The sequence below is a fragment of the Exophiala aquamarina genome (assembly GCF_000709125.1).
Source record: "Exophiala aquamarina CBS 119918 chromosome Unknown aczIA-supercont1.3, whole genome shotgun sequence".
NCBI classification, from domain to species: domain Eukaryota; kingdom Fungi; phylum Ascomycota; class Eurotiomycetes; order Chaetothyriales; family Herpotrichiellaceae; genus Exophiala; species Exophiala aquamarina.
In genome coordinates this window covers 3239250-3264661 of record NW_013550585.1, presented here as the reverse complement: position 1 = coordinate 3264661, position 25412 = coordinate 3239250, and the positions used below count along the sequence as shown (strand labels likewise).

Sequence of the window (25412 nt, the reverse complement as noted above, 5' to 3'; positions counted from 1 at the left end):
CGAATAGCCATTTGCAAAGCAATGCGCGACTGAGTGGAGATGTACACGGCCAGATGTGGGCATTTGATGGTGGATGAGGAACGATGGATGAGGTCTGGGGGCGACTTCACGCGTGCAAAAACCCATCGCACTACTAGGCAAACTCTTTTCTGGCTTGCAACTCGGAGCTTCGAGCTTGAGGATGACCAGCGAGAACAGCGAAATCTGATTCCAGGGCCAGAGGGTTGATTGGCTGCTTTATTCCTTTGGGCATCAACCTTGTTCTGGAGGGTCAGAAAACGCATAAATCGGTCCACGTCTTCCGACCATGTACCTTTGATTCAATGTCCTGACATTTGTGATGTGGAAATTGCAGTGAGAGAGGGCGCCCGATTTGCGGAATGGACGTGCCAGATAGAGTCGAAGCACTAAAAGAAGAAACTAACATGATAAGAGCCAGCAGGTATCAAGCCAGTCGCAGATAGAGATTGCCTGGATGACTGGTTGAGCTCGGTAAAGAAATGGAAAATTCAACACAGATGAAATCAAGTCAGCCATCAAAAGCATCATTGGATCCGACTGGATTAAGCAGAACCCTGTTGCTGGGACTTGCAGAATTTTGACGGATACCGAAGGGTAGCTAATTGGAGGCCCTTCCAGCGGAAGCTTTGGCAACTGTGAAAGATGGTTGGAGAATTGCAGGGTAGAGAATAGCGAATAGAAACAAGACATGCAATGCGCCGTGACGATGAAAGCATGAAAATGTGGGAGCGAGGTGGATTCACGTTCTGAACTGTGGATCTTTGCAAAGAGAATCTCAGAGAACTTGAAGAGAGAAGAGAGAAGAAAAGAAGAACAGGTCAGACCCCAGTGGTCCGGGTTCCTTCCTGCTGGAGACCTCGTGTTCGGGCTAAAACTGACTAGCTTCGGGCTAGCCCTCGGCTGTGAGCGTTGCCAAGAGTCATCTACCCGTGCACTAGACCTGATTGGCATCTTAGGCATCTTAGGCTCTACACTAGCAGATTAATTGTCTTGCTGCTATTGTCACTGTTAGTTATCCCACCCCCCACTTAGCTGATATTGAACAGCTTCTGATCATGTGGTTTAGAACTAACGACAATCGGGCTTCGAGGAGGTTTGTATCTCGATTGCATGCTACGTGCACGAAAGACGGAAGGGAATCTACTCTTGCGCGAGTCAGACTCAGTTTCTTGGTTTGACCTTGCGGAAACCCCCCCTGGTCGTTTGGCTCTGGATCTTGTCTTGGTTGTTGGGAAAATATACAGATTTCATAGGTCTCATGTCTGGGTCATGACTATGACATATCTCATAAAACAAGGATTTTCACCCATGAATAGTCTCATTGACCATGTCCATAACCTGGCAAAACACATGTAATGTACAATGGACCTCGCCCGCGTAGCGAAAGTCTAGCAACTCCGCACCGTCCCATTCAGGTATCTTGGTACTATCTACACCGCTATCAGGCCTGTGTAACGTCTCAAATTTGTGACACTGTTCTGAAAACATCCCGAATTCGATCGGCGGGAAAATATGATGTGTTCTGTTTTTCAAGGAAGTTTCATGAGCGGTGAGCTTCACGCCAGTGCCGTCTGATGCAGTCGTCGGTGAGCGCCATCAAACCAGTGGCAATGATAACATCTCCAAGGTCACCCGATATCCCTTTTTCTGTCACTCTCATACTGCAGGGAGGCACCCAAGTTCCTTGAGAAGCCTCATGTCTGCTTTGCTGTCGAGAGAGCTTGTCTGGAGTGATATGAGCCAGACAACATCCGGAAGCCATGTTGACCAACTCAAAAGAGAAGATCGATTCTTGTTCATCCTGATAGATGACTTTTCGCCAGGCGTACTTCTGACCCCAGTATTCGAAGTCATACATCTTCCCATCGCCACGCCGAGTCGGCTGAAGTTCAACTTGAGCATAATTTGAGAACTCTATTCTCATGGCCTCTGTCGGGATGCTGGCTTCAACGTCCGCCTGATCGAAGAGATCAAGATCATCATCAGACTCGGTATCTTCGGGTTCGTGTGCAGGCTTTGGGCGAGGTTTTGAATTGAAGGCCTTCAAGTTCATTTTCGTCAAGGCATTGACAAGGGAACCCTTCTTCGATGGCGACGATGGCTTGGAAGTTGGCTTCAGATACTTTCGTTTCGAGCTGCAGACTTCCCGACCCGACTGCCTCTGATACCGACGGAGAGAGAATTGTCGCTCAGCCAGATCATACATCCTCAGGTGGAACAGGGTCAGCTTTACGCGATGGCCTCTGGAGATGGACAACTCGGTGTCAAGACGGAGATTTAGGTTGCCATCTGGGCTGGTATCATCATGCTGGATGAGAAGTCTGCGGGTAGAAGGAAAGAGCTCCGCAAACTCGGCAGGGGTGGTGGAAATGGCATCTGGTTGATAACAGACAGAGCGCATCAAAGGGTTGAGACTTCTTTGGCTGGATGGCTCTTTCTCGTCTGTAGTGGTTGAGGCATATGTATCGATTGACGCCCGTGGGTCAACGACACAGTCTTTCTCATATGAGAGGGGCTCGTCCACAACCTCGTATGCTTCGTAAGTAGCATATTTCCTGTCGGTGGGCTTTGTGTCACCATAGGAGTAGGAGGTAATGCTGGTATCCTGCGTGTGGCTTGAACTGTGGCTTCGAGTAGATGTGGAGCTTGAAGATGTGGAGGAACCCTTGGACCAGACTCGGACAGGAGAGGACCGGGGCATGTTATGAGGAGTAGACGGGGGTACAGTGGGTATAACGCAACAACGCAATAATGTTTGAGAGTGAGGTATGGTAGAGAAAATGTCGGAGCAGTCGTTATAGATGAAAGAAATAGCCTGGAAAAGCAAATTCCATCGAAAATGGAGGAAACACGAGGGCCATGGTAGGATACTGCAAACGGCACATCAAAGGGCAGCGGGAGCCTTGTAATGATTGGTGTTGAGATGAGACTGCCCAAAAATGCTCGAAAGGGCCGGCAATGGGTGGTGGACCGGTCCACGGTCACTCCACGAGTGGACTGTACAGTGGACTGTACGATGTATAGCCCATGGTTTTGTCCCTGTTTGTTTTCATCACGAGTGACAGGCACCAACAATGGCCGAGGGGCGCAGCCGTGGCAGCAAACGTATGTAGGGTCGGTAGGGTCGCAAGCCCATCGTGTCTGAAACTAACTAGCTAGAGAGTCTGCCCGTGGTCACGGACGTGTATCCGAAAAAGCCAGACGAGGTGAAGCGGGTGCGGCCGGAACCAACTTAGACAGGTTTCCCCGTCCCGATGGCGGTTTGTGCTTGTAACCATCAATCCGTGATGGTTGTGAATTGCAAAAGACGGCGATTGGCGAGGTCCTGCTGTAGCATGCCGGGTTCCCCTCCCACCTCTGCAGAGTCTGCATCAGCATCAGCATCGCTTGAGATGGGGTTGAACAGGTGGAACGCCGACGGATGGCAAACCGCGGAGGAGCAACCCTCTTTCGAAGTCAGGTCTTTCTTTTCTTGTGGCGTGCGGGCGGAGGATAGTCGAATCAAAGCAAAGATGTGAGATAAGTGGCAAAAAGGATAGAAGATTGGTGGTTGCAATGCAGTAGTGTTGGGTTTGGGTTTGGGTTTGGGTATCGGTATCGGTATCTGTCTAAGAGGAGCCCAAGGGGCCTGCCTCGAGCCTGTGCAGCGGTTCTTCGCTTGATGGGTGGTTTGGGCAGCATTCTCTTCGAAGCTTCAGGGCCGACGGGGGGCCAAGGGCGGTATTCCGGGCTGTAATCCAGCGTGTCAGACGCGAGGAGTCCCCAGGGTGCAAGCCTAGACCAAGCCGCGGGGGCTCTGGCAAAGAGCCCGGAGAGTCACGCGAGGAGCCACTAGGCCCGTAGGCACCCTCCGCCTACTGCGAGAGATTCTGTCAGACGCTCGAGGAATCAAGTAAGTACCGCACCTTGGCGTTGGCTTCTGCCTCTTGGACTGTTACTCGTAGACTTCTAGCACACTTCCATCTCATTCCCACCTTCTCGCGGATTTCTTCGGCCTCGTGGCATCATCTCATTGGCATCTAAAGCCCCGATCGCTAAAAGTCAGACCCTACCTTTGTCCTCATACGTTGCTTCGATGGAATCCTCACCATGCACTCTGCGACAAACTCTGCTTTAGGCTCATTGCATTCAACAAACGACGAACATGTGTTCATGGATGTTGTCCTCTGTTCTCTGTACCTGCACGATCGTGTGGCTTTGCCAGTACCGAGGCAGGGGTCTGTGGACGCTCATTGAGGTGCTCTATTTTGATTCTTGGGCAGCGATCACCGGATATTCTTCTTTGAGCACGAGTTCGAGCTACTGCTACCTAGTCAGTAACAAACTCGGTGTCTGGGCACGGAACCGTGATGAAGCACCCAAGAATAAGAAAGCACCACTCGAACCTCACACAAGAGCACGTGCTGTCCCATGGGCTGCTGCGCCGTGGGTCAGACCATCGTACAACAATCAGTTGCTACAAGGACTTACGAGTTGCTGGTAGTCATGAGGCATTTTCATCCACAAGTCTGGTCAACTCTCATGCGACTCGACCGCCAGACCCTACGTACGCGTCTCTTCTCGTCTCGCTGCCGTCCTACTCGTACTCGTAGCTCGCGTCATCTTCCAAGTTCCAGCTATTGATTCAGCAAAGCACTCAGTGCTTACTTGCACTAACCAACGGCCGCATCGGCATCGACGACTGCTCCACAAAGACAGAGCTCATCCATTGCCTCGATCAGTCCGGTAGGCTCCAAGTTCGCGATCGGTACCTGATCCACCTTGAGCTGGTTTGTTTGCTAGCTTCAGGGGGCCAACCCATAGAGAGGAAGCTGTCGTGCTTTCTAACTCTATCATAAGTCGCCTCACCTTACGTCGTACTCCGGACACAAGTTGGCGAAACGGATCCAGACCCAAGGGGAGAGGTGCTCTTCACTCTACTTTTTAGCGTTTGGTCAAAGCGCATCTGGCGTGGGCCGGTCCTCGGCTCGCTCTGGCTCGTGCCGTCTCTTAATATCTTGACTGCTTATTCATTGAACATGATCGCCGACGTCCCTGTCATTGGGTGTCGATCTATTTTCTTCCTCACCACGAAGAATTCAGTGCATAGAGAACTCGGCTTCTACCATCGTTCGACCCTGGCTTAATGTATGGTATACTAAGAGTGCACTCCACGTTTGCTCTTTACGAAGAGCTCATGTTCACCTGCATCTATGCTGATTCTGACTCCTCGATGAACTCGGTCGTGAACGTTTCCGCACTGAGGCACTGAGCATCCACTCAAGATGAGCACAAATTCCAACAACCGCTCATCTCTAGCCAGTGAAGAAGCACCCCCACAGGTTTTACGTGTCATTATAGGATGATCATTGGGCCGTGAAAGTTGCATTATCAGTCGAAAAGGAGGAGGCATCAAATTTTCCGATTCGTTGTGATCTGTGATTCCATTGTCTTTGGATCATTGGGCCCCCAGAGGCTCTCCACAAGTTACACCATTCAATGAGCTAAAGCTGCAGTGACCATCAAAAACATGAAAGACGCTGGTCTGCTCGAGCTACTCGAGACCTGCAGCGATGAGTGGCAACCATGCACAGCGTTGCACGAACCAAGTCCACAATTTTGGTGCGGACAACATCTGTTATGATTCAGGCATGTTCTTCAGTCTAGCCCACTAGTTGACTGAGAAGGAACGGGTTCTGTGATAGTTTGTTCCAAAACACCAGTGTTGGTGAAGCACGCCCTCACACCCACAATGCACGGCAAATAACGGTCTTGCGTTTCTGTGTGAGCTCATGACACGGCGTGAAACCTAGAAGACTAAGTTGTGTAATTGAATCGACGTGGAGGCTTGATCCAGCAGCCGGAGAAGTCCTGGTCTAACTTGGATGTCGAGCTCCAGATGGAGCTGCTCCCTACAGTGGCGACGATCGTGATTGACACTTTAGGCGCGGGTGATGGCGCAGAGGCACGAACCAATATCTGACGATGGTCCCGTGTGTACGACCTCGCCATGGTGGTCCAGTCGTGGTCAGATGGGTGGTATACACGAAAAAGGTGCATATCATTGTCCATTGTCTCACAGAATGATTCGATCAGACCATCCCCCACAAGGGCCGGGGCAGTTCGATGTCCCGAGGACCAACCTCGACGGCTCGACCCATGAAGCCTCTGGCTCTACGGTCTACGCCAACATACGCTTCTCTCCTTCTGGCTTCGCCCTGCACATCTTTGGTGATACTCCACGTTCTCAAGCCGTAATAGCTCCCCACACAATGGACGAGCCAGCGAGCAAAAGCAGCCCCCTTATCGTTGTCGAGACCCTCGAAAATCATCTTTTCTGTACTGATCGTCCCATCATCCCACCCTTCTTCCTTCTGCCTTTCCTTCCGGCCGGGTGAATCGTGCATGGCCCCGTTCCTTCCAATGAAGACGATCTCTTCATCCTCCTCACTGTCGCTTGTCAAGGGCACATCATCTAGACCTTCTTCGCGTAAGCGGGCTTCCCTCTCATTCCACTTCTGCACAAAGGCACGGACAGTCTCTTCCAGGTCCTGGAGCATGCCCTTGGCAGCCCTGGCACGCTTTAGCCTGGCACGAACTTCTTTCGGGATGTTCGTCGCGGCTTCTTCCATCGGACTCATGCCAGTGTTATTGCCGCGGGCTCTTGTGCTGTTTTTGCGCCCCTTCAATTTGGCCTCGACCGCTCGCTGAAACTCGGCCGCATCCCAGAGGGGGGCGAGATAGTAGGGGACGGTGCGCCGCGGATATGTAGGGCGCACTTCCCAGTCCGATGGTAGAGGTGGCACGGCCCAGGGGTTCGAGATCAGGCGATCTGTTGGACGGGGGTTCATTGTTAGCGGGGATGGAAAGTCTCTCTCTTTCTTTTATTTTATGCCATCGAAAGAGTGCAGTTTGCATGTGGGCTTCGTACCATTCTCCCATCGTCTCCGCTGACGTGAACCCTCCTTACCCTTGAGCAGTGCTTCTCTTCGGTCCATACTATCACGACGAGCAATCTTGCGGTCGGAGTCGTAGACGGGCATGGCCCTCTTGAGAGAGGGCGCGTCGAGAGGCACAGACATCCGGACCGACGTGCCAGTGACGAGTGGACGGTCGGGCGTGGTGGGAGTCGTAGGAGTGTGCAACATCGATCCCTTTTCCATCTGCGTTGAGATTTCTTGAGGACTGTTGCCGGTGGTCGCGGCCTTGGTGCCTTCAGCTGCAGCCGGGACCATGATCGGCACGACGTTCCCAGTGCTACTGTGCATGGTAGATGGCGGATGGAAGTAGGTGTAGAGAGGTTGGTGGCGAAGGGGGCAGGATAAAGAGAGGAGGGTATCGTTATCTGCGGGCAGATAAGGGAAATGCGAACAAACAGCTCTAGATGATTCGACCGACAACAGCAATGAAGTGGTGCAAGAAATTGGATATATACAATAACGAATTGCTTAGAGTTGATTGAGCGAAGGCAACAAGGCAACGAGATGGAGTGGTAGGCACCGTAGATAGGGAGATTCGCGAAAGACTGGGGGGAACGTTGAGTTCAGTGTTGGAGTCATTGCAGTGCGTGACACTACGAGTATCACTGGTTCGTGAGATTATCCCGGCGAATCGGCGACGTGGATTGCTCCGCATGCGCGAAAGATAACCCCGTCATGGCGACTGGGCGTGAGTCAAGATTACTACTATGACGCTCAAAAACGGCTACTGGTACAGAGAGATGACTTTTGAGTCATTAGTCGACCCTTCTTGTTTTTCTCTGAATGCATCGAAGAGGAGACACGATGTATATCTGTATGGTGGTTGATGGAGGGAGCGGTCAGGGATGCTACTCCGAACGGAGTAGGGACCTGGCTGGGTCCCTGGGGAGGTGCTTAGCTAGGTACGTACAGTAGGACCTGTAGCGAGTACTCCATACCTACTGTATGTACTCGTAGCACCTCGTTTAGTTGTCAGCTTAACTAAGGTGGTTATCACGTCTTAGCTACGTCGTCCCTGGCCTTTGATGCCCGGTTGCCCCAAGTTTCACAATCAACCGGTTGCCTTCCAGCCCCCACTTCACAATCGCCATCGCTACCACTCCAACCCCCCATGACTTGACCGTATCAACATTATAGCCATCAAGAGCATCGCTATTCCATCTTCTTGCTTCTCTTGATCATCTTCTTTCTACTACTATCTATTCTCGTCTTGGCTCTTCTATTTATTAACATACTTGTATCAATATGAAGTATTTCGTACCGCTCGCTCTCTCAGCGGCCTCAGTCGTCTCCGCCCTCTTCGCTGATTCTTTATCCCACCAAGTTCCGTTGGAGAACGACCAGTCCATTTCGTCCGAGCGATATTTGATCGAGCTGTCTCCTGGAGAGACAAAATGGGTGTCAGAGGACGAGAAGTGGGAGTTGCTACGGGTAAGCAAAGCTCTCGCGAGGCTCTCTAGAATTCGCAGTGGTTGTTGGGGAACTAATCAAGGCTATGTACCACTACTAGGATGGCCGCAAGTTCATGGACATCACTGATAATGGCCATACCTTTCCCTATGTCGAAGCCACCGCCGCTACCGTCACATATCCTCCCAACGCCTCCCACACCAAGGCAGTCAAGTCGTTGAGCAAGAACTTGTCCACAAAGAGTATGCGCAAGCACCTCGAAGGATTGACCTCGTTTCACACAAGATATTACAAAAGTCAATATGGCATCGATGCCGCTCAGTGGCTCTTCGACAATATTTATGGTGTCGTGAATGCGTCCGGTGCTTTCGACCACGGAGCGAGCTTGACCAAGTTTGACCATTCCTGGGGCCAGTTTAGTATCATTGCGCAGTTTCCAGGAAAAACGAATCATACCGTGGTAATTGGGGCGCATCTCGACAGCATCAACATGTTCCTGCCATCTATCCTGGCGGCACCTGGAGCTGATGACGATGGAAGTGGGACCGTGACTATCCTGGAGGCTCTCACAGCATTACTACAGAGCGGTGATATTGTTAAAGGCAGAGCGGAAAACACAGTCGAGTTCCATTGGTACTCGGCGGAGGAAGGAGGCCTTCTGGGAAGCCAGGCAATCTTCAAGTCGTACCACGACAGTGGGAGGGACGTGAAGGCCATGATCCAACAAGACATGACAGGCTACGTCGCACAAACTCTCGCACACGGCAAGCCAGAGTCCGTCGGGGTGATCACCGACTTTGTGGACCCAGCGCTCACCGAGTTCATCAAGGAAATCATCACCACATACTGCGACATCCCCTTCACGCTCACCAAGTGCGGGTATGCATGCTCTGACCACGCATCCGCAAGCAAGTATGGGTTCCCATCTGCCTTTGTCATCGAGTCTGATTTTGAGTACTCGGACAAGAAGATCCATACCACCGATGACCAGATTAAATACTTGAGTTTTGACCATATGCTGCAACACGCCAAAATGACCCTTGGCTTTGCGTATGAGGTGGCTTTTGCGAAGTTTTAGACATGGAGGACTTCTCTCCATATGAATCTCAGTTTCAATATTTTCCACACGGGGCATATTGATCGTTTCTTAGTCATCCACTGGCTAGGGACCCCATGGGAGGGTTGCGCCAGAACTGGATGGCCTGATGGGAATTGCTTAGTGTGGCCGAGTTGGACGTGGAGATCCGATGCCCAGGCAACTTGATCGAGTTTGGCTAGACAAATGACGTAATATTTCCCCGCGATATGTTGAACCTGCCAGGGAAGGACGGGAGCTGAGCCAATGGCTGGGGCAGGAGCGACCATCACGCACCTCAAGTGCTGCTGCGATGGTGCTACGATGGTGCTACCTCCTTCTGTCGGCCACTCTGTGTTGCTCCACCACCACCCACCCTCACCAACCTAACTCGCTAATAGCGATCACGAGAACAGGTTGCGTTTCATCCCGCCACCAACCTGGCATATATCGACACCGCCCATAACCTCCTCTCACTTTGTGTATCCCATCCTCCCTCTCCTCCTCACCTCTTCGCCTCTCCCCGTCCGACTCCAGCACGCCCTCATAGAACCAAGCTTCAGCGACAGCATCCAGCAAGAGTCCCGAGCCTAGAAACAGGAATCCTTCCATCCTAAGATAGAACAAGTGAAAAGTGGTGCCTGCTTTAGGTTCGACTCGTATTGTCGATATGCCTGTCAAAGACTGTATGCAAAACAACGTCCTTAAGCATATCTCGAGAATCCCAAGCTAATATAATGACCCTTCAGACAATCCATTCGCGAAACGCGAAGAGTTTTCCAGTCGTAGTCTTCTAGCCTATAAGATCCTCACCGTCCTCTCGTGGCTGATACTTGTCGTTGTGGGTGTGTACTACACCTTTGACAAGCCTCATGACAAACACAAGCACTACCACAACCATACCATCTGGGGACAAAATAGTCATCACCCTACACCTTTCAGCTTGAATTCGATCGTTGTGAGCATCTATTGGGTTGTTGTATTGATCCTGCAAGCACACTATGTGAGATATCTGTACAGTGCAGACAAGGCTTTCGTCACTAGTGCTGCCAACGTTGGAAGCCATTTCATCCTGGTGAGCTATATTGATCCTGATCTTTACAGATGTGGCAGTCTAATGTCGAGTTTTGAAAGCACAACCTCCTCAGCACTGCTTTCATTCTCCTCTGGGTCAGGGGTTTTTTCTGGCAAGGCGAGCTGTTCCTCATCATCAACTTGTTCAACCTGACTCTACTCTACTTCCGCCATCCTACCACTCCACGCTTCGTGCACATCCCAATCGTCTCTGCCCCGTTGGCCTGGACATACATCGCCATTCTCTGGAATGGAGCCGCTGCGGTCCATGCACACACTTTACCCGCTAGAATTGTGGCAAACATCTTCATCTGGGGAATCCTTGTTCTGGGAGGCTTCTTCCTCTTGACCTATAAGGACTATACGATGGGAATCGAATTGGCTATACTATCCCTGGGTATGTATTGAACGCGTGTGATTGTACAAGTCCAGATGCTAACACGTGACAAGCTCTTGCCATTGCTCAACTCGAAACCCACGTTATCGCCTTCCAGTGGATTTTTGCCTTTGTCATTGCCGGTGTTCTGTTTGTTGGTTCCATTGTCATTGGAGCTCCACAAGTCTTTGGACAGGACAGAAGTATTCGACAGGAAGGCGCCATTGTCAGCGAAGACCGCGAACGAGCACCTCTTCTGGACGACCAGTGAGCACACCAGGACCCGATAAAATATGATCACCGACCATTGGCATTCATTTTGGCGACAAGGGGAATGCCAGAGAGCACTACACAGAAGAGTGCCTTGCATGGCAGGCGTACTTGATGCAACGTAGCCTGAGCATTCCTTATGCGGCTACAGAGTTAGCACTCGATGTGCTTGAGCTGGAGCTGGAGGTCCAGGAACTCATTTTAGGCCATTTCAGAGGAGTATCTTCATCCAGGAAATGCTTTATACGGGCATGGCATGGTTATGGGCGTCAAACACCCGCGTAATATTGCTATTATTGTTGTTTTTAGTTCTGATTGCATAAATAGGGGGTCATCTCTTACTCAGGGTCCTGCACTTTGTTAGGGATGGTGGACTGGTGAGTTGCAAGGACACTGATCCCTCCCTACAAATACTACATCTATGGCCATCCGATTTTCCCTGACTGATTATTGTTCGGTTCCTCCTGTGCGGTTAATAGGCAACCGGATACCGCCTTTTGAAAGACTAGACGATTGGGCTCTTTGTTGCCTCAAGCCGCGTTTTAGTGTATGCTCCCTCGGCCGCATCGCGGCTTGGGTTTCACAAGCGCTCCTTCCATCAAACCCATCCTTTTTCCCCCATACATGTCGCTGACAGATAACTCTTTGTTTTCATGATCATTTCTATGTCCTCCGAGATCGTCGTCACGGTCTGTGATATTCTCCCTTAATCTCATGCTTGGATCTGCCGTACCGTCTCTCTCAGAAAGTCAGTAGCCTTTATTGACGGGCCACTACTTCTTCTATTCGGCCTGAAACCGCGCCCTCTCTGATTCATCATTTTACAACTACTCACACAGACTTGTTCTATCCTACCGAACAAACCATGGCCGACAACCCTAGCTCTCTCGGTGGCAGCTCAGATGAGTTCCATTCTAGCTTTGACCGCTCAGATGAGCAAAACGTTGCCTTCGCTGTCGCTTTATCACTGAATGGCTGGAGGATCCGACGAGGCCGAGGACCACGCAATCACGACATCTGTCTCTACTGCCGTGGCAACATCACTGATGATTGTGAGATCTTTGTCCACGAGGTCGGATCATGTCACAATGCCTGGCCACTATCTTGTTTCCTTGGCGGGCTCAAGATGGACCTGGCTGAGCTCCGCGACGTTCGGTGCCCTCTGTGCCGAATTGATATTGCTTGCCCACGGGAAATGGATCAATTCTTGAGACCAGAAGGTCCTCGTCCTCCTGTCCCAGCGGCCCTCCTCAGATTTACCCTGTTCTCTCCTGACTTCGTCCTCCATTATGGTCTGCAGGAAAAGCGGCCTATCATCTTTATGGAGGAGAGTGCGGAAAATAAGTTGTTGTCGAAGATGTTCAAGGATGACGCTGCCTTGTTCAGGCAGTGCTGCTGGGTCAGACGCGAAAAAGGCGAACATCAGTCCATTCAAGTTATGCCTTTCCAAGATCCCCTTGGGCCCGTCACTACTCCAGTTTTTGCGGCTCTCGTTTTGGTGGATTTTGGACACAACATTTTCAGGATGTGCACGTTTCTGCCACGAGAAATGGAGGACTTGAGATACAGATTGGTGGCTGGCGGTGCTATTGTGCGCTCGATGAGTGGCGGCTCGTTCGATGCAGAAGCCGAGCTCAGAGGTGGTCTGAGTGCCGCCCTGGATGGAATATCCGCAGGCGAGCTCGACAAAGACATGGCAGCAGCCCAGAAGGCGGGCCAAGCTTTCTTGTGCGGGAGCGAGGGTTCACGAGAAGCATGGGAAGAGCAGGCGTGCTTCCATCTTCTCATGGAAATGAGCAACGCGGGATATGCTGCCAAACAGATCGACAACGTTCGTTTCAACCAGTTCGTGACCCGCTATGATAGGTGGATTCCGGAGACTGTCATCATCCCTGACTCGATGCTGTCGACCGTGATGGACTCTGGGGATGGACTTAGTTTGTCTAATTCCCATGAACTGAACCCAAACGCTGCCGAGGACGACGTTCTGGAAGGCGAGGAGGAACTTAGCAGCGATTGCGACTATGACGACGACGAGGACTAGGATGAAGAAGACAAAGCTTCTGATTCGAACCGCAATCCTGTCAACCTTACAGGGCAATGAACAGGTCGCAAATGCTGGATTACAATGTCATTGCTGCTCACTACGGGCAGGGCAGTGGTGTGTATTCAGATCATCTCAGAGATCATGACTAAACAGGAATCTGGGACTGTGGATACTATGTGAGCAAGCATCAGAACTGGCTTCCCCGCTAGACAAAAGCGTATCGAAGCATCTGGAGTTGTCATTCATTCGATCTTAAGTTGGTTGCGCTGTGATGATCAACATTCCAGAGGCGTGCCCCTCGCGGGCGGGTTGGACTGTCCTCGGACTCGATAATAGGATAGAAGAATGTCCTTTTGGTCAAGGGCCTCCCTCGTAGCGAGTTAGGTACTTGGCTGGGTAAACATTGCCAAATTTGCTCCTTTCCAAATGATCATCTTCGTCCCCATAGCCCACCTAAGCACGGTCTTTCTCTCTTAGAAAGAAATTCGATCGAGGATAGTGAAGGCCTGTATTTAGGTTATCTCTAGAGATAGCTGAACCTTGCAAGCGGAGTGTTAGAGGAACGAGTTTGTATACGAGTTTGTATACGAGTATATAGTTCCAACTCTCACACACACTCCCCTGTAAGGACTCAGGACTCAGGACTCAGAACAGATATGCGCATCGGATAAGCAGGGATTCCAATTGGTCTCTCTTGAGTCTTAGCCTATGGAGAAATGCGCCACTCCTCCACTCTTACTCGTACAATAGGTGCGCCTCGGCCGAGCTCTCATTGACTGGGGTGCTCGATTGACGGGTGCCTGGACACTCTTCCGTATCCAGTGTTTAACTCCACCAACCTGCCTTCAGCCCCGGCTGGGGTGTTTAGTTGGACCGCTGTGGCTGTGCCTTGCCCCCAATTGGGTTGATTCTGCGAAACGATGGCACCTCACAGGGTCTTTGTCTGAGGGCCTGTGAGGGATGGTCTTTAAGTGCGCTCTCTCTGCCTCTTCGTTTTCTTTTTGATGGCTGCCTTGCCAGATTGCTGCTTCTTCTGCCTCGCTATTTAATGCAGAACACCTTGCGTGGTTTCACACTCCTATCTCGTTGAGTTGAACGCTGCAAATTGGGCTTTCTGCACTTCTTCACCGCTATCGAGACCCTGGGAAACCAGCTTCTTAAGAAAGGGCCCCAAGTCTTGTGTCCCCAGCGGGAGCTTAATATCCATCCATCGCTGAGCGGCGCCTCATTTTGCAGGTGGTGGTTGTTGTTGTTCACTACTTGCTATCCTCGGGCCTAAACCTATTCAACTCCAGGTGAACACTGTTCTCATTTGAACTCTGAGGAACGTCAACCTGCCTCACTTTTTCAGTCGGGTCCGATAACAGAACAGTGAAGGGAGTGGGGAAAGAATGCCTTCCTCAGAGAAAGCCAATTTGCAGGCACATTTTAATCGCCAGAGCCAGGCGGAGGCGCCCTCATCCACGCCCGGCGATCTCCCACCAGCTTATGAGAATACGGTCGTCTCTACAAATACAAGCAACTCGCATCCGACCAGCCCATCCCACCTCAGAGCCAGAACCAGACCGAGGCCCAACAGCGCCCCCATCAATACCCCCAGCCAAAATCCCCTCAAAACGCTTTCCCGGCTCTCATCTCTAAACCTCTCGTCCTACGGCGTGCGCGACGCAAAGCTCTCCGACGACCACACAACACTAACGACATCTCGCGACGAGCTGGCCACGACACAATATGCACTGGCGAAGTTCATCCACGACCAAGCCGCGCTGCCGCCCAAACCCGTCATGGTCATCAGAGGCACGCATGCGTCGTACGGCACGCACGGCGGCACGGCGGTTGATTTCGAACTGAAGCTGAATCTGATGGGGATGTTGGATCTGGAATCCGACGGACCGGATTTTGATGGGACGGGAAGAAGCAGGCTGAGGGTGAAGGCATTCCCGCACCAGCAGCAGCAGGCTGGAAGTTCGTCGTCGTCGTCACAGCAAGGCTTAGGCTCAACACCAACACCAACAACAACAACAACAACAGCAACATCATCATCCTCATTATCATCATCACCGCTCTTCAAACGCAGCAGCTCAACCAACCCAAACCTCAACCCATTAGACTGCTGGATTCAAAAGTTCACGAGCCACTCCTCAACAAAAGCCGACAACCGCTCCTTCACCCTAACGCGGGTAACGCTGAACATGCCGCGCGCAATCCTCGAAGGCCACGTGCGCACACTCATCGCCGCGACGAAATACCGCGGGAAAGTGACGGTCGAGTTTCCCGTCCTACATAGCACGGTTACGGTCGAGCGGCACAACGGCAACTGGTTCACGAACCTGCTGAACATCACTCCCACGAAGACCTTCGATGTCGTGCAGAGTGTTTGGTCTATCGGCGGTGAGCCCGGGCAGCGGGAGACTGGAGACGGAGAGTTGGTGGAGTTTGCGGAGAGTGACGAGCGGGGAGGTGAGCGAGATGATACCGCAGACAGGAATGCGAGAGCAGGGCTCGTGGCGCAGGAGTGGTGGAGCGAATGGCAGGGCGCAATCTGGAATGCTGTCCTGGCAGGCAGGCACGGCTGGATTACCGTCGAGGACTGGCTTGAGGCCAGCATGGGCGTCAGGCAGAAGGATAAAGGCAAGGAGTGGGGGGTGGATTACCAGGGTTGATTGGTTTCTCCGGAGAGGGTTCCCGAGTGTGCGAGAATACTCGAATGGATTAGCGAATTGATTGAATGACTGAATGCATAAGGCGATTGGCTTTCTTTACGATTCAAGGAGAGGCCTGGGCTGGAGTGGCGGTTTCTAGAAACCCTGCCTAGTAGCTGCTTATGAGGATGCGAGGACTGTGTTCTATGACTCGACTCGACTGGTTGTCAAGTGTCAGCCAATTAATTAATCGAAGGAAAGGGATTCATCACGTTTTGATCCGTCACTAAATCCGATGTGGTATCGTCTAGAGGCGTCCATGTTTGCCTTATCAAGTCGCTCCAGAAATTCCAATACGCCGGTAGAGAAAGCGACCAGCCCCGCAAACCCAGAGCCTTGCCCCTGACAGAACTCTTTCGTGGCGACGAGTCTTTCCTTTCTCCATTTCCTTCCCTCCTCCCCCTCTATTTCTATGTCGTCGAGTTTTCTCTTTGCTCGGCCTTTGGCCATCGGCTTTGTGCCACTTTGGGTTTGGGAAGCTTTGTTTAGTATGGCCCACGCGAGCTTGGCGTCACACACAGGACACAGATACGGTGGTTGACGCATGTCTTCTGCCACGGAAGAGGTTGCTTGCATGACGCATGCCCTGTACATGCAATGATCCAGACCGAAGCAGTGGCCAAGTTCGTGAGATGCGGTCCGGCATATTCTCAGTAGCAACATAGATTGGAGGTCAGCAGCGGTCGGACGTCTTGTGGATTGATGAGCTGTGACGGCGCGCTTTAATGGAGTGGGCGTCGTGACTGATTCGTCGGTGATAGGTAAAGTCTTGCATCTTTTCATGGTTCTGCCCTCACCCCTGGCTCCTGGAACAGACCCGTCGGATTGATCGAGGCTCATGCTCTCAACAAAATCAAGACAATGGCTTGCTGGCCATACATGTTCTGTGTCAACGCCATGAAGAGGATCCAAAGAAGGGATGTACCTTGCGCTGCTCACAATCGCCACTCTACTCGCACCCCACGCTCGACCACAGCAGAAATCATCTTCGACTGACTCGTAGAGATCCTGTTCAGCCGTCAAAAGTAGTGAATAGGCATCTGCCGGTAACAGTGACAAGGCGGCGTCGGTCAGGTCGTTTAGATCCAGTTGATATCGGTACGGAAAGTGGTTGGCCGACGAAGACACATTCTGTATTGGTGCCTCACGTACACGGATCCGGATCAATTCTTTCCCGGTGGAGAGACCGACACACTCGACTTTGCCATTTCGATGCGAGGTAGATCGGACCGATTTACCAGGCTTTGGTGTTGGTTCATCGTTCCAGGCCAAGAAGGACAAAGCTGCATGGAGGAGCCTTACCTCCAATCCGTGGTAGAATGCCTTCAGATAGTCGACCACAGCGTTCACATCGAATGAGTCTTGGCTTTGAGATTTCTATATCCGTCAGCAAAACAGGCAGAGGTGGGGCATCCGCCTACAGATCATGGTACCGGAAGTGCTTTTCCCTGGACGACCGGGCGGGACCATTCTCTCATCATTCTGATGCTGTCGTCAATCAAAGGAGGCGCAGCCACGTAGATCACGCTCCTTCTCATTGTCACGGCATTTCTTTCGGGAAGGCTCATCCATGCGTTCTTGCTTTGTGCAGGGTATTTTGGGTCAAGGGTGACATCATCACGAGGAAGACCGAGGGGAGATGGAAAGGCCTCAAGGAAGGCTTGCACACCATCTGATACTCGCAGTTTCTTGTTTCCAGTTGCTGCATTGTGAATCTGTGTCTGTGTGTAATGGTGATAGCCTGAGTTCAGAGCATGGGGTGATGGAGTGCAGGTCAGGTCTGTGTGTTGACAAAGTTTGGCAGCCTTGTTTCTAGTGGGGACACGGCGCTTGGAATTTGGTGCCATGGTGGTTCCAGTTGCGTTGGAGACGGTAGTAATGCAACGAACAAACAGAATTCAAAGATGACGAGATGGGCCAGCCGCCGCGCAGCATTTTTATAGTGTTGACAAGAACGATGTTCCAGATGGATAGACCAGGCAACCACTCGCGTGGAAGGCACCCAAAGGGGCATGACCAAAATCAGTTGAAATAAAAATAGGCACAGGAGCCTAGATGACTCACTTAGTCTAGTGTATGCTACATGTCGCTGGGCTGGTCTATATGCAGGCGGAGGTATGGTTGTGTGGGAAGGACTGTTGTTTATCTTTCCTTTCCCGGGATACTTCAGCCTTGGAGACCAGGTTGGCAGCCTGGTATGGTCACGTGCACAGCCTTGCCTAGTGCCGAGGTCGCGGCCAAGACGCTGCTCACTTCTTTGAGGCCAGTCTTCCCATCCTTCCCATTCATTCAGAACCACAAACACGGTATGCTTGCCGATATCATCTCAATGTCGGGAAGGGGTTGATACGAGGTGGATATGTGCATAATTCATCGACGACGCACATGATTCGGCTACGGTTCGATTCATTGCTGCCTGGGGCTTGGAAGACGACATTGAAGCGTTCAGCCATTTACAACTCCGACTAAAGCACTCTCCTGAACTATCGCCAAAGTCGAGGCGAGTTTGTCACTTTGGTCACCGCTGGTAGCGAGTGAGCTTCATTTCAGCGAGAAGGGTCGTCAAGATGCTCCTGAGCCTGGTGGCAATCATTCAGGTATTGGGTTTTGCCCTTGTTAGAGGAAGTAGCCCGCCTCAGGAAGAGCCTCTAAAGAGCTATGGATTAGACGAAGCTTCAGCAAGTGGGGAGGCTCAATCATACGGTCGAAAGGAATTTGTAAGTGGTAATTGTCAAGATTGCTTCGTCGAGTCCGCGAATACTTATGGCCATCTAGAGATTGAGTAATATCTTCCATTCTGGCATTTTTAAGAATGGATCCGCCCGGTTGCACATTATACCAACAGGACCCAATATTGCATCGGATTCTTCTGTAAACAAGAACTACATGCCGGGCACTATGTCAATAAAGTCTCGGCCAATCTGGATAAGCCGGCCAGCTGCACATTCACAAATGTCACTGGCTCAGTCAATCACGAAGGGCAAATCCCCAGGTCTAACTTCCAAAGATGGTCATTTCAGTTCATGGCATAATAGTGAAGTTCCTGCCCCCGACGTAAGCGACAAGGCAACAGTTGTCAATTTGGCGAAGATGTGCAGCGATGCCTATGTGGAAGTACCGCATCAACCTGACTGGCTCAACACCTCTCTAGGATTCAATCACTCAGACACGTTTGGTTGGAAGACCGACGGGCTCAGAGGGCATGTTTTCGCAGACAAGATGAATGAGACCGTAATAGTCGCCTTCAAAGGTACCTCCATAGGTTAGCACAGTCATTGTTGCAAAACCATGTTCTCATCCCTAGGCTAATTCGACACAGATCCTCGTGACGGATGGTCATCCAAAGACAAGTTCAACGACAATCAACTCTTCAGCTGTTGTTGTGCGACTCAACGGCCACCTCCATTTTGGTATCCCTCAGTGTGTGATTGCCGCACAGACCCTTTCCAATGCAATTCTACGTGCCTCAGCCAGGAAATCCTGCAAGAAGACCGCTACTACATGACGGCCCTGAAAGTCTTGCAGAACGTGACATCCTCATACCCCAGTGCCAATTTCTGGGTCGTAGGGCATTCCTTAGGGGGTGCCATGGCAAGCCTCATTGGTCTGACTTTCAACATCCCGGCGGTATCCTATGAAGCGGTTCCCGAGAGGCTTGCGGCCCAACGACTTGGTCTCGCCATCCCTCCCTACACTGGAGCTTTCCATATTGGCAACAATGCAGATCCTGTGTACATGGGTGCTTGCAGCGGTTACTTCTCGCTATGCTCAATTGCTGGCTTTGCATTTGAGAGTCAGTGCCATACCGGGAAACGTTGTGTCTATGACACGGTCGGCGACAAAGGATGGTCGTCGAGTATTAACAACCATCGGCTAAATGTCGTCATACCAGATGTACTGGAAGCATATAATACCACTCCTTCGTGTGAAGCAGACTATGAATGTGTGGATTGTTATAATTGGGATTTTCACGACTGACCACCGGTTTAATTGGTGTCAGCATATGTTGATGGTCATAATGTACTCAGCAGACTCCCGGAAAACAAAGTTTTGAAAGGGATTCAGCATTTCTAGCTGGATATCCTCAAATTCCTCGAACACAGGACTTGACTACCGTGATTTCTGGAATGCAACGTCCCTGGTTCAATCTGTCAGCCGGGGGAGCATGCAATATGACTTTTCTTTCACCACGGAATCTCAACAAGGTCGAGACTGTCCCCAGTGGTTTCCCAAATGCCTGCGTTCCTGTACCGGTCCTTGCCTGCCCTAACAAGTTCGACCACCACATTGGCACCTTCCAATGGGTCTCTTTTCCCTTTGAACCCATTGAAAGCAGTCTTGCAATGCCCAGGGCTGGCGAGCGAGAACTCGACGTTTCGATTCGCAGGGTCTCGGCTCATTTCGATGCTCAACATGTTCAAAGCCGATGTAGAGACCGCGTATGGGATGGATACCGTCGGTGGGAGAACGCCACTGGCTAACCTTGTGGCCGAGCCCCGTGCCGATGAGATTTGAATAACCTTTCCCCCCGTTTGTGATTCACGGAGCAGAGATAGAAATTGCTGGATAGTCACGGCGACGGATGTCACATGAGTGTCGAAAACTCGGCCATATATATCACACCAGTCTGGCGTGTCTAAAGCGGATGGGATCGCCGCATACCCAGCATTGTTGACCAACACGTCGAGATGGCCGTACTGAGACCGCACCAGTTCAACTGCATTGGCAATCGATTTGTCTGAGGTCACGTCCAGTACGATCTCTCTGATCATCGACTGAAACCTAGTTTGTGGAGCTGTTCGAGAGCGTCTCTTCCTTCCAACGTATTTCTACATCCAAGCAGGAATGTCGAGTCAGCCGTGTCCGGATGTGATGCGAGGCTCTGGATGATGGCGAAACCAATGCCTCCGTTGGCACCAGTTACTAGTATAACTCTTCCGATTTTGAAATGCCATGGCCTAGCCAATAATCCGAGGATGTGGTATTTCGATTTTCAGTACCAGTCCTGGTCTCAAAGTATCAGCAACACTTGCTCGATATCCATGCTCTTGAAGAGACTTTATCTGATGCAATACTCGAACATCACGGAGTTAGTACATTTGGCCTGATTCGGTTTCGTACCAGATGGTTGGTTGTTGGGCGGATCTCCATCCTTGGCGCCGGGAATAAGGGGTAATTATATCCGTTTCTGATGCCTGATTAGGTAACCTTTGGTACGAGCCCCTTGAGACTCCCTCTTCATGCTCCCGCGATGCAAACACTCTTGGGCAAGATTTCTATGCGGCTGGTTCCATTATTGTTACTTTCTCTGGCATGATGATCTTCCTAGTTTTCGTGAGTGCAGCGGCACCTATGTGCCAACCAACGGGTGCAATCATAGCGTGGTTCCTGACGGCGGTGGAAAGGCGGAATGCCAGCCTCGCCAGCCCAGATCCGGAGATGCACTAAAATGCCATCCAATAGGAAATCTAGAGGACGAGATCCGGTCGATCGTGCCTGAAAATCGGGGCATTTTTACTTCAGTCCTGGAAAAGTGGAACGCCCTCAAAATGGTGACGCACTATATGTCAGCAGTCAGTGCATACTCATGGGAATGGTTCCTATCTCATATATAAAGTGCATGGATATTTTCCGAACATGGCCTAGGCCATGGGCTCAACGGCTGATTTTCGCGAACGTGACACTCATGGCAGAGGCTCAGTCTATCAAAGAGCATAGCTGCCACCTCCTCAATTTCTTCTACGATGAATGCAACTCCTGCGCTCTCACTCCCTTTATCAATGGTGTGCGCTTCCATCTCATTGTGGATCCAGATGAACTCAAGTCTCCCAAGAATAAACCGATCTTGCCGTCTTATCTAGACCTCCTCGGAGCCGTCAAGACTGAGGGAGGCAAAGCTGACATAGCTGCTGCCAAAGGTTTTGAAGATGCTCAGGCCACCACGGCTGCACCGCAGCAAGCACGGACAACCGGTACCAAGATTCAACAGGACAGCGACAGTGCGATAGACCTCAGGGCGGACCAAGAGAAATCATCAGACGAAGATGCAAGAAATAAGCATGTCGACGCAGCAACGGACCTTCAGAACTAGATACTGTCTGCTTTTGGAGCAGAAACAGAGCGACTCGCACCTTCACTCAAACCATCTAGGCGACGAACAATGTATGATTGGTATTATGGTCAAAAACACTTTTTTGAGCTGAATGTCGGCCAGGGGACCCGAAGACCACAGAGACTCGAAGAGTCTCAGGAGCTTCGCAACTGGATCGTCAATCTTGCACCTCGGACGCTTCTGCCCAAATGCGTGAGAGAAAAGGAAAGCCCACGAGTTGAACTTGGTGACATCGACGTACTATCTGAGATCAAGGACCCGGGGCCACTTCGACCAGGCGAAGTGCAGGAGGGGAAGAAAGTCATGTTCTTCAAACCAGTAAACCCCAGTCAGCCACAGACAACGAAACGCGAAATTGAAATTCTCACAACGATCGCAGATCGTGGTTTACATGAAGAAATACGCGCGCCGCAGTTGTTGGGCTTCGTAGCATGTCCAGATAGCAGCACTGAAATCATGGGACTGTTGTTGAACAATATCCCAGGTGCACAGCCACTGACGAAACTCATCGACTCGGACGTGGCAGAGGACAAGTGTCTAAGATGGGTAGACGAGAGTAAGAGCATTGTGAGCAGTCTACATAAGCACAAGATTGTGGGGTGATGCAAAGGCCGACAACTTCATGGTTGATGAGGACGCCAATCTTTGGATAATTGATTTTAGAGGAAGTTATATTGAAGGCTGGGTTGACCCTGAGCTTTGGAGACCAGGAGGGGAGATCAAATAGGCCTCGATAAGATCGTGGATGCTCTGATCGATCCAGACGAGAATATATTTGACCCAGAGGATGACAATGGGGACGATGGGGACTATATTCCTCATGGGAAAGACAGAAAGCTAAACTTGTCGACGACGACGAGGATTTTGCGGACCAACATAGGAAGAAAGACTCCACATCAGCCCAGGGAGACAGAATATATTGCTACTGCGATAGTGTTAGCTCGGGCAAAATGGTAGCCTGTGACGGTGGCCATTGTACCAGAGAATGGTTCCACCTGGAATGTCTGGGTCTGGACAGCCCACCGAACAGCGACTCCTGGTATTGTGATGACTGTATTGCTAGCTCTGAGCATCGAGAAGGTGTATCCGATCTGGCTTCACGAGACAAGAGAAGGCGGCAGGATTAATGTAGCCGCCGCTGTCTTGGATTGTACCAACATGAAGAATATGTGTATTTTCCCCAGTTCAGTTATCTTATCGGTAGATCAGCAATAATAGTGCGCTCCGATCGAAATGCAAAGAGCAGCAGCTATGTCAATGCGAATTCCATATTTCAAGCGCAGAGTGATCAACCAAAGTCTCAAGCGCAGCCACTGACCTCGAAGCTTTTAGCTTTGGATTTCTCACAGCCCTCGGAAATTGAGTTCTTGAGTGCCAAAAAGCCTCAACGTCCACACGCCAATCAAAGATGTCAAACCTGCGTTCTATCTTCTCGGCGTTGTTGTTTACTTCAAGTTGTGATTATAAAAGTATTTAATCATAGTAGGTGTGCAAGTAGCTTTCCCACTGTTGCAGTCACACCACAACTCTGATTAGTGGCGAAAGCACGGGCGAAACTGGAGCTTTGAAAGTGGACCTGGAACTTGTTGAACGCAGCTGTAACTACCTCCCCTCAATTGTCCGTCCATATGAGACTCAAGCGTCTTTGCACAACCGGATGAAGCGCTCCAACTACATAAAGTCTCCACCAGTTAAGATATAGCCATGCTCACCGACGCTCTGGTAGTGGCTAAACCAGGCGCTCCATTTGTGTACCAGCAAATCGAACTAAATGACAACCTCCGACCTGATGAGGTGCTGGTGCGCATCAAAGCCACGGGCGTCTGCCACACAGACCTCAATTTCTCCAAAGAGAAATCCATGCCGGAGCTCTTCCCGGCGGTGCTCGGTCACGAGGGCGCCGGGATTGTTGAGCAGGTCGGTACGAGTGTGACCAAGGTGGCTCGCGGCGACCACGTCATTGTTTGCTTTACGTGCTGTGGAGAGTGTAAATACTGTCTACGCAAGGAAACGCCGTACTGTGATCTGTGGTTTCAGTATAATTTTGGAATCGGCAGACTTGATGGGTCGAAGACCTTTTCTTCGAGGAAAACCGGCCAGAGAATCACGAGCCATTTCTTCGGGCAGAGCAGTTTCGCGAAGAATATTCTGGTCGCGGAGAATGGGTTGGTTAAGGTCGATGATCATATTCCCTTCGAAATGCTGGCGCCGTTAGGTTGCGGCGTGATGACGGGCGCGGGAGGTAACGTCTTTCTCATCATCGTCATCGTCTTCATAATCCTAATATCAACTTCCCACAGCAATGCTCAACGTGGTCGTGCCAACTTCAGATATGGCAGTCGTTGTCGTTGGAGCTGGCGCCGTTGGGCTATCGGCCATCATGTCACTGAAGCTCCTGGAACACCCACCGAAGAAGATCATCGCGGTTGATATTGTGGGATCTAGACTGGAACTAGCTCGATCATTTGGCGCAACTCACGGGGTCAACTCCAAAGTCCGGCCTGATCTGATGAAGGTCTTGATGGACATTACGCGCGGAAGAGGCGTGGACGGTGCCATAGATACCACTGGGAAGCCCAATGTTATCAAGGCTTTGATTCACAGTGCAGCGAGAAAAGGCAAGGTCGTCACGGTCGGCGTGGGCGATGTAAGTATCTCTCTCGTGGAAAGGGCATCATCTCCGTCTTCACTTCCCTACTATTTGTTCCCAGATCTCCTACTGACACAGACAACCGGAACGCATCTAGCTCTCAGCCGAAGCATCTCACAACATGTTTGAAATGGTCAACGCTGGATGCAGTTATATCGGCTGCAACCAAGGAGACTGCTACCCTCAAGAATTCCTCCCCGACCTGCTGACAGCCAATCAACTAGGGAAGTTCCCTTACGACCAACTCATCAAGACTTATCCGGCGCGTGACATTGAAGAGGCGGCCCACGACATACATAGTGGTAAGACTGTTAAAGCAGTTTTACTGTGGGAGTAAGATTGCGAGTTGTTGAGTTTCCCTTTCTTGCTGAGTATATTCATTGAACGGCCGGTGTGGTGATCGGAGTGAGTTTGGTGGACAGGACGCAAATATGATGCCCGACCAACGCCTTCGATGGAGGACAAGAGCTACTAGGTCCTTGAATTACACTATATATTATATTCAACCACGAGAACTCAGTTAGTTAGGTACCTCGTAATATGGTAATTAATGTATTAGGTAACCACTACGCGTCTGGGCAGTGTATTTTAATTGGTGCAAAGTACGCAGCCTCGGCGCGGGGAAATTTATTGGCGCGGATTTGGCAGTTTGAGCAGGTGCAACCCAGGCAGGCGAAAGTGCAGTGGCACGTCCCATCTCGAATCTTCCAGCCTTA

At 51.0% G+C, this 25412-nt stretch overlaps 12 protein-coding genes across 12 annotated transcripts; 8 read left to right on the top strand and 4 right to left on the bottom strand.

Moving 5' to 3' along the window:
- Positions 1–1561: 1561 nt before the first annotated feature.
- A1O9_04755 (uncharacterized protein) lies at positions 1562–2722 on the bottom strand (the record flags this gene model as incomplete). The annotated part of the gene is made up of 1 exon (XM_013407043.1): positions 1562–2722. One exon carries the CDS (start codon positions 2720–2722, stop codon positions 1562–1564), a length of 1161 nt encoding a protein of 386 aa, XP_013262497.1.
- A 3370-nt stretch (positions 2723–6092) lies between these two features.
- A1O9_04754 (uncharacterized protein) lies at positions 6093–7268 on the bottom strand (the record flags this gene model as incomplete). Its single annotated transcript, XM_013407042.1, has 2 exons — positions 6093–6832; positions 6932–7268. The coding sequence occupies 2 exons, from the start codon at positions 7266–7268 to the stop codon at positions 6093–6095; spliced, it is 1077 nt and encodes a 358-aa protein (XP_013262496.1).
- A 957-nt stretch (positions 7269–8225) lies between these two features.
- On the top strand, positions 8226–9468 carry A1O9_04753 (leucyl aminopeptidase; the record flags this gene model as incomplete). Its single annotated transcript, XM_013407041.1, has 2 exons — positions 8226–8411; positions 8491–9468. 2 exons carry the CDS (start codon positions 8226–8228, stop codon positions 9466–9468), a joined length of 1164 nt encoding a protein of 387 aa, XP_013262495.1.
- Positions 9469–10135: 667 nt separating this feature from the next.
- Positions 10136–11186, top strand: A1O9_04752 (uncharacterized protein; the record flags this gene model as incomplete). Its single annotated transcript, XM_013407040.1, has 4 exons — positions 10136–10151; positions 10215–10540; positions 10600–10936; positions 10990–11186. 4 exons carry the CDS (start codon positions 10136–10138, stop codon positions 11184–11186), a joined length of 876 nt encoding a protein of 291 aa, XP_013262494.1.
- An 864-nt stretch (positions 11187–12050) lies between these two features.
- A1O9_04751 (uncharacterized protein) lies at positions 12051–13229 on the top strand (the record flags this gene model as incomplete). Its single annotated transcript, XM_013407039.1, has 1 exon — positions 12051–13229. The coding sequence occupies one exon, from the start codon at positions 12051–12053 to the stop codon at positions 13227–13229; it is 1179 nt and encodes a 392-aa protein (XP_013262493.1).
- A 1394-nt stretch (positions 13230–14623) lies between these two features.
- A1O9_04750 (uncharacterized protein) lies at positions 14624–15895 on the top strand (the record flags this gene model as incomplete). The annotated part of the gene is made up of 1 exon (XM_013407038.1): positions 14624–15895. One exon carries the CDS (start codon positions 14624–14626, stop codon positions 15893–15895), a length of 1272 nt encoding a protein of 423 aa, XP_013262492.1.
- Positions 15896–16120: 225 nt separating this feature from the next.
- On the bottom strand, positions 16121–17781 carry A1O9_04749 (uncharacterized protein; the record flags this gene model as incomplete). The annotated part of the gene is made up of 2 exons (XM_013407037.1): positions 16121–17311; positions 17368–17781. 2 exons carry the CDS (start codon positions 17779–17781, stop codon positions 16121–16123), a joined length of 1605 nt encoding a protein of 534 aa, XP_013262491.1.
- Positions 17782–18886: 1105 nt separating this feature from the next.
- A1O9_04748 (uncharacterized protein) lies at positions 18887–19912 on the top strand (the record flags this gene model as incomplete). Its single annotated transcript, XM_013407036.1, has 2 exons — positions 18887–19196; positions 19254–19912. The coding sequence occupies 2 exons, from the start codon at positions 18887–18889 to the stop codon at positions 19910–19912; spliced, it is 969 nt and encodes a 322-aa protein (XP_013262490.1).
- Positions 19913–20118: 206 nt separating this feature from the next.
- A1O9_04747 (uncharacterized protein) lies at positions 20119–20706 on the bottom strand (the record flags this gene model as incomplete). Its single annotated transcript, XM_013407035.1, has 1 exon — positions 20119–20706. One exon carries the CDS (start codon positions 20704–20706, stop codon positions 20119–20121), a length of 588 nt encoding a protein of 195 aa, XP_013262489.1.
- A 914-nt stretch (positions 20707–21620) lies between these two features.
- Positions 21621–22025, top strand: A1O9_04746 (uncharacterized protein; the record flags this gene model as incomplete). Its single annotated transcript, XM_013407034.1, has 1 exon — positions 21621–22025. One exon carries the CDS (start codon positions 21621–21623, stop codon positions 22023–22025), a length of 405 nt encoding a protein of 134 aa, XP_013262488.1.
- A 69-nt stretch (positions 22026–22094) lies between these two features.
- On the top strand, positions 22095–22649 carry A1O9_04745 (uncharacterized protein; the record flags this gene model as incomplete). Its single annotated transcript, XM_013407033.1, has 1 exon — positions 22095–22649. One exon carries the CDS (start codon positions 22095–22097, stop codon positions 22647–22649), a length of 555 nt encoding a protein of 184 aa, XP_013262487.1.
- A 1101-nt stretch (positions 22650–23750) lies between these two features.
- A1O9_04744 (uncharacterized protein) lies at positions 23751–25033 on the top strand (the record flags this gene model as incomplete). Its single annotated transcript, XM_013407032.1, has 3 exons — positions 23751–24288; positions 24347–24693; positions 24794–25033. 3 exons carry the CDS (start codon positions 23751–23753, stop codon positions 25031–25033), a joined length of 1125 nt encoding a protein of 374 aa, XP_013262486.1.
- Between the last annotated feature and the right edge of the window lie 379 nt (positions 25034–25412).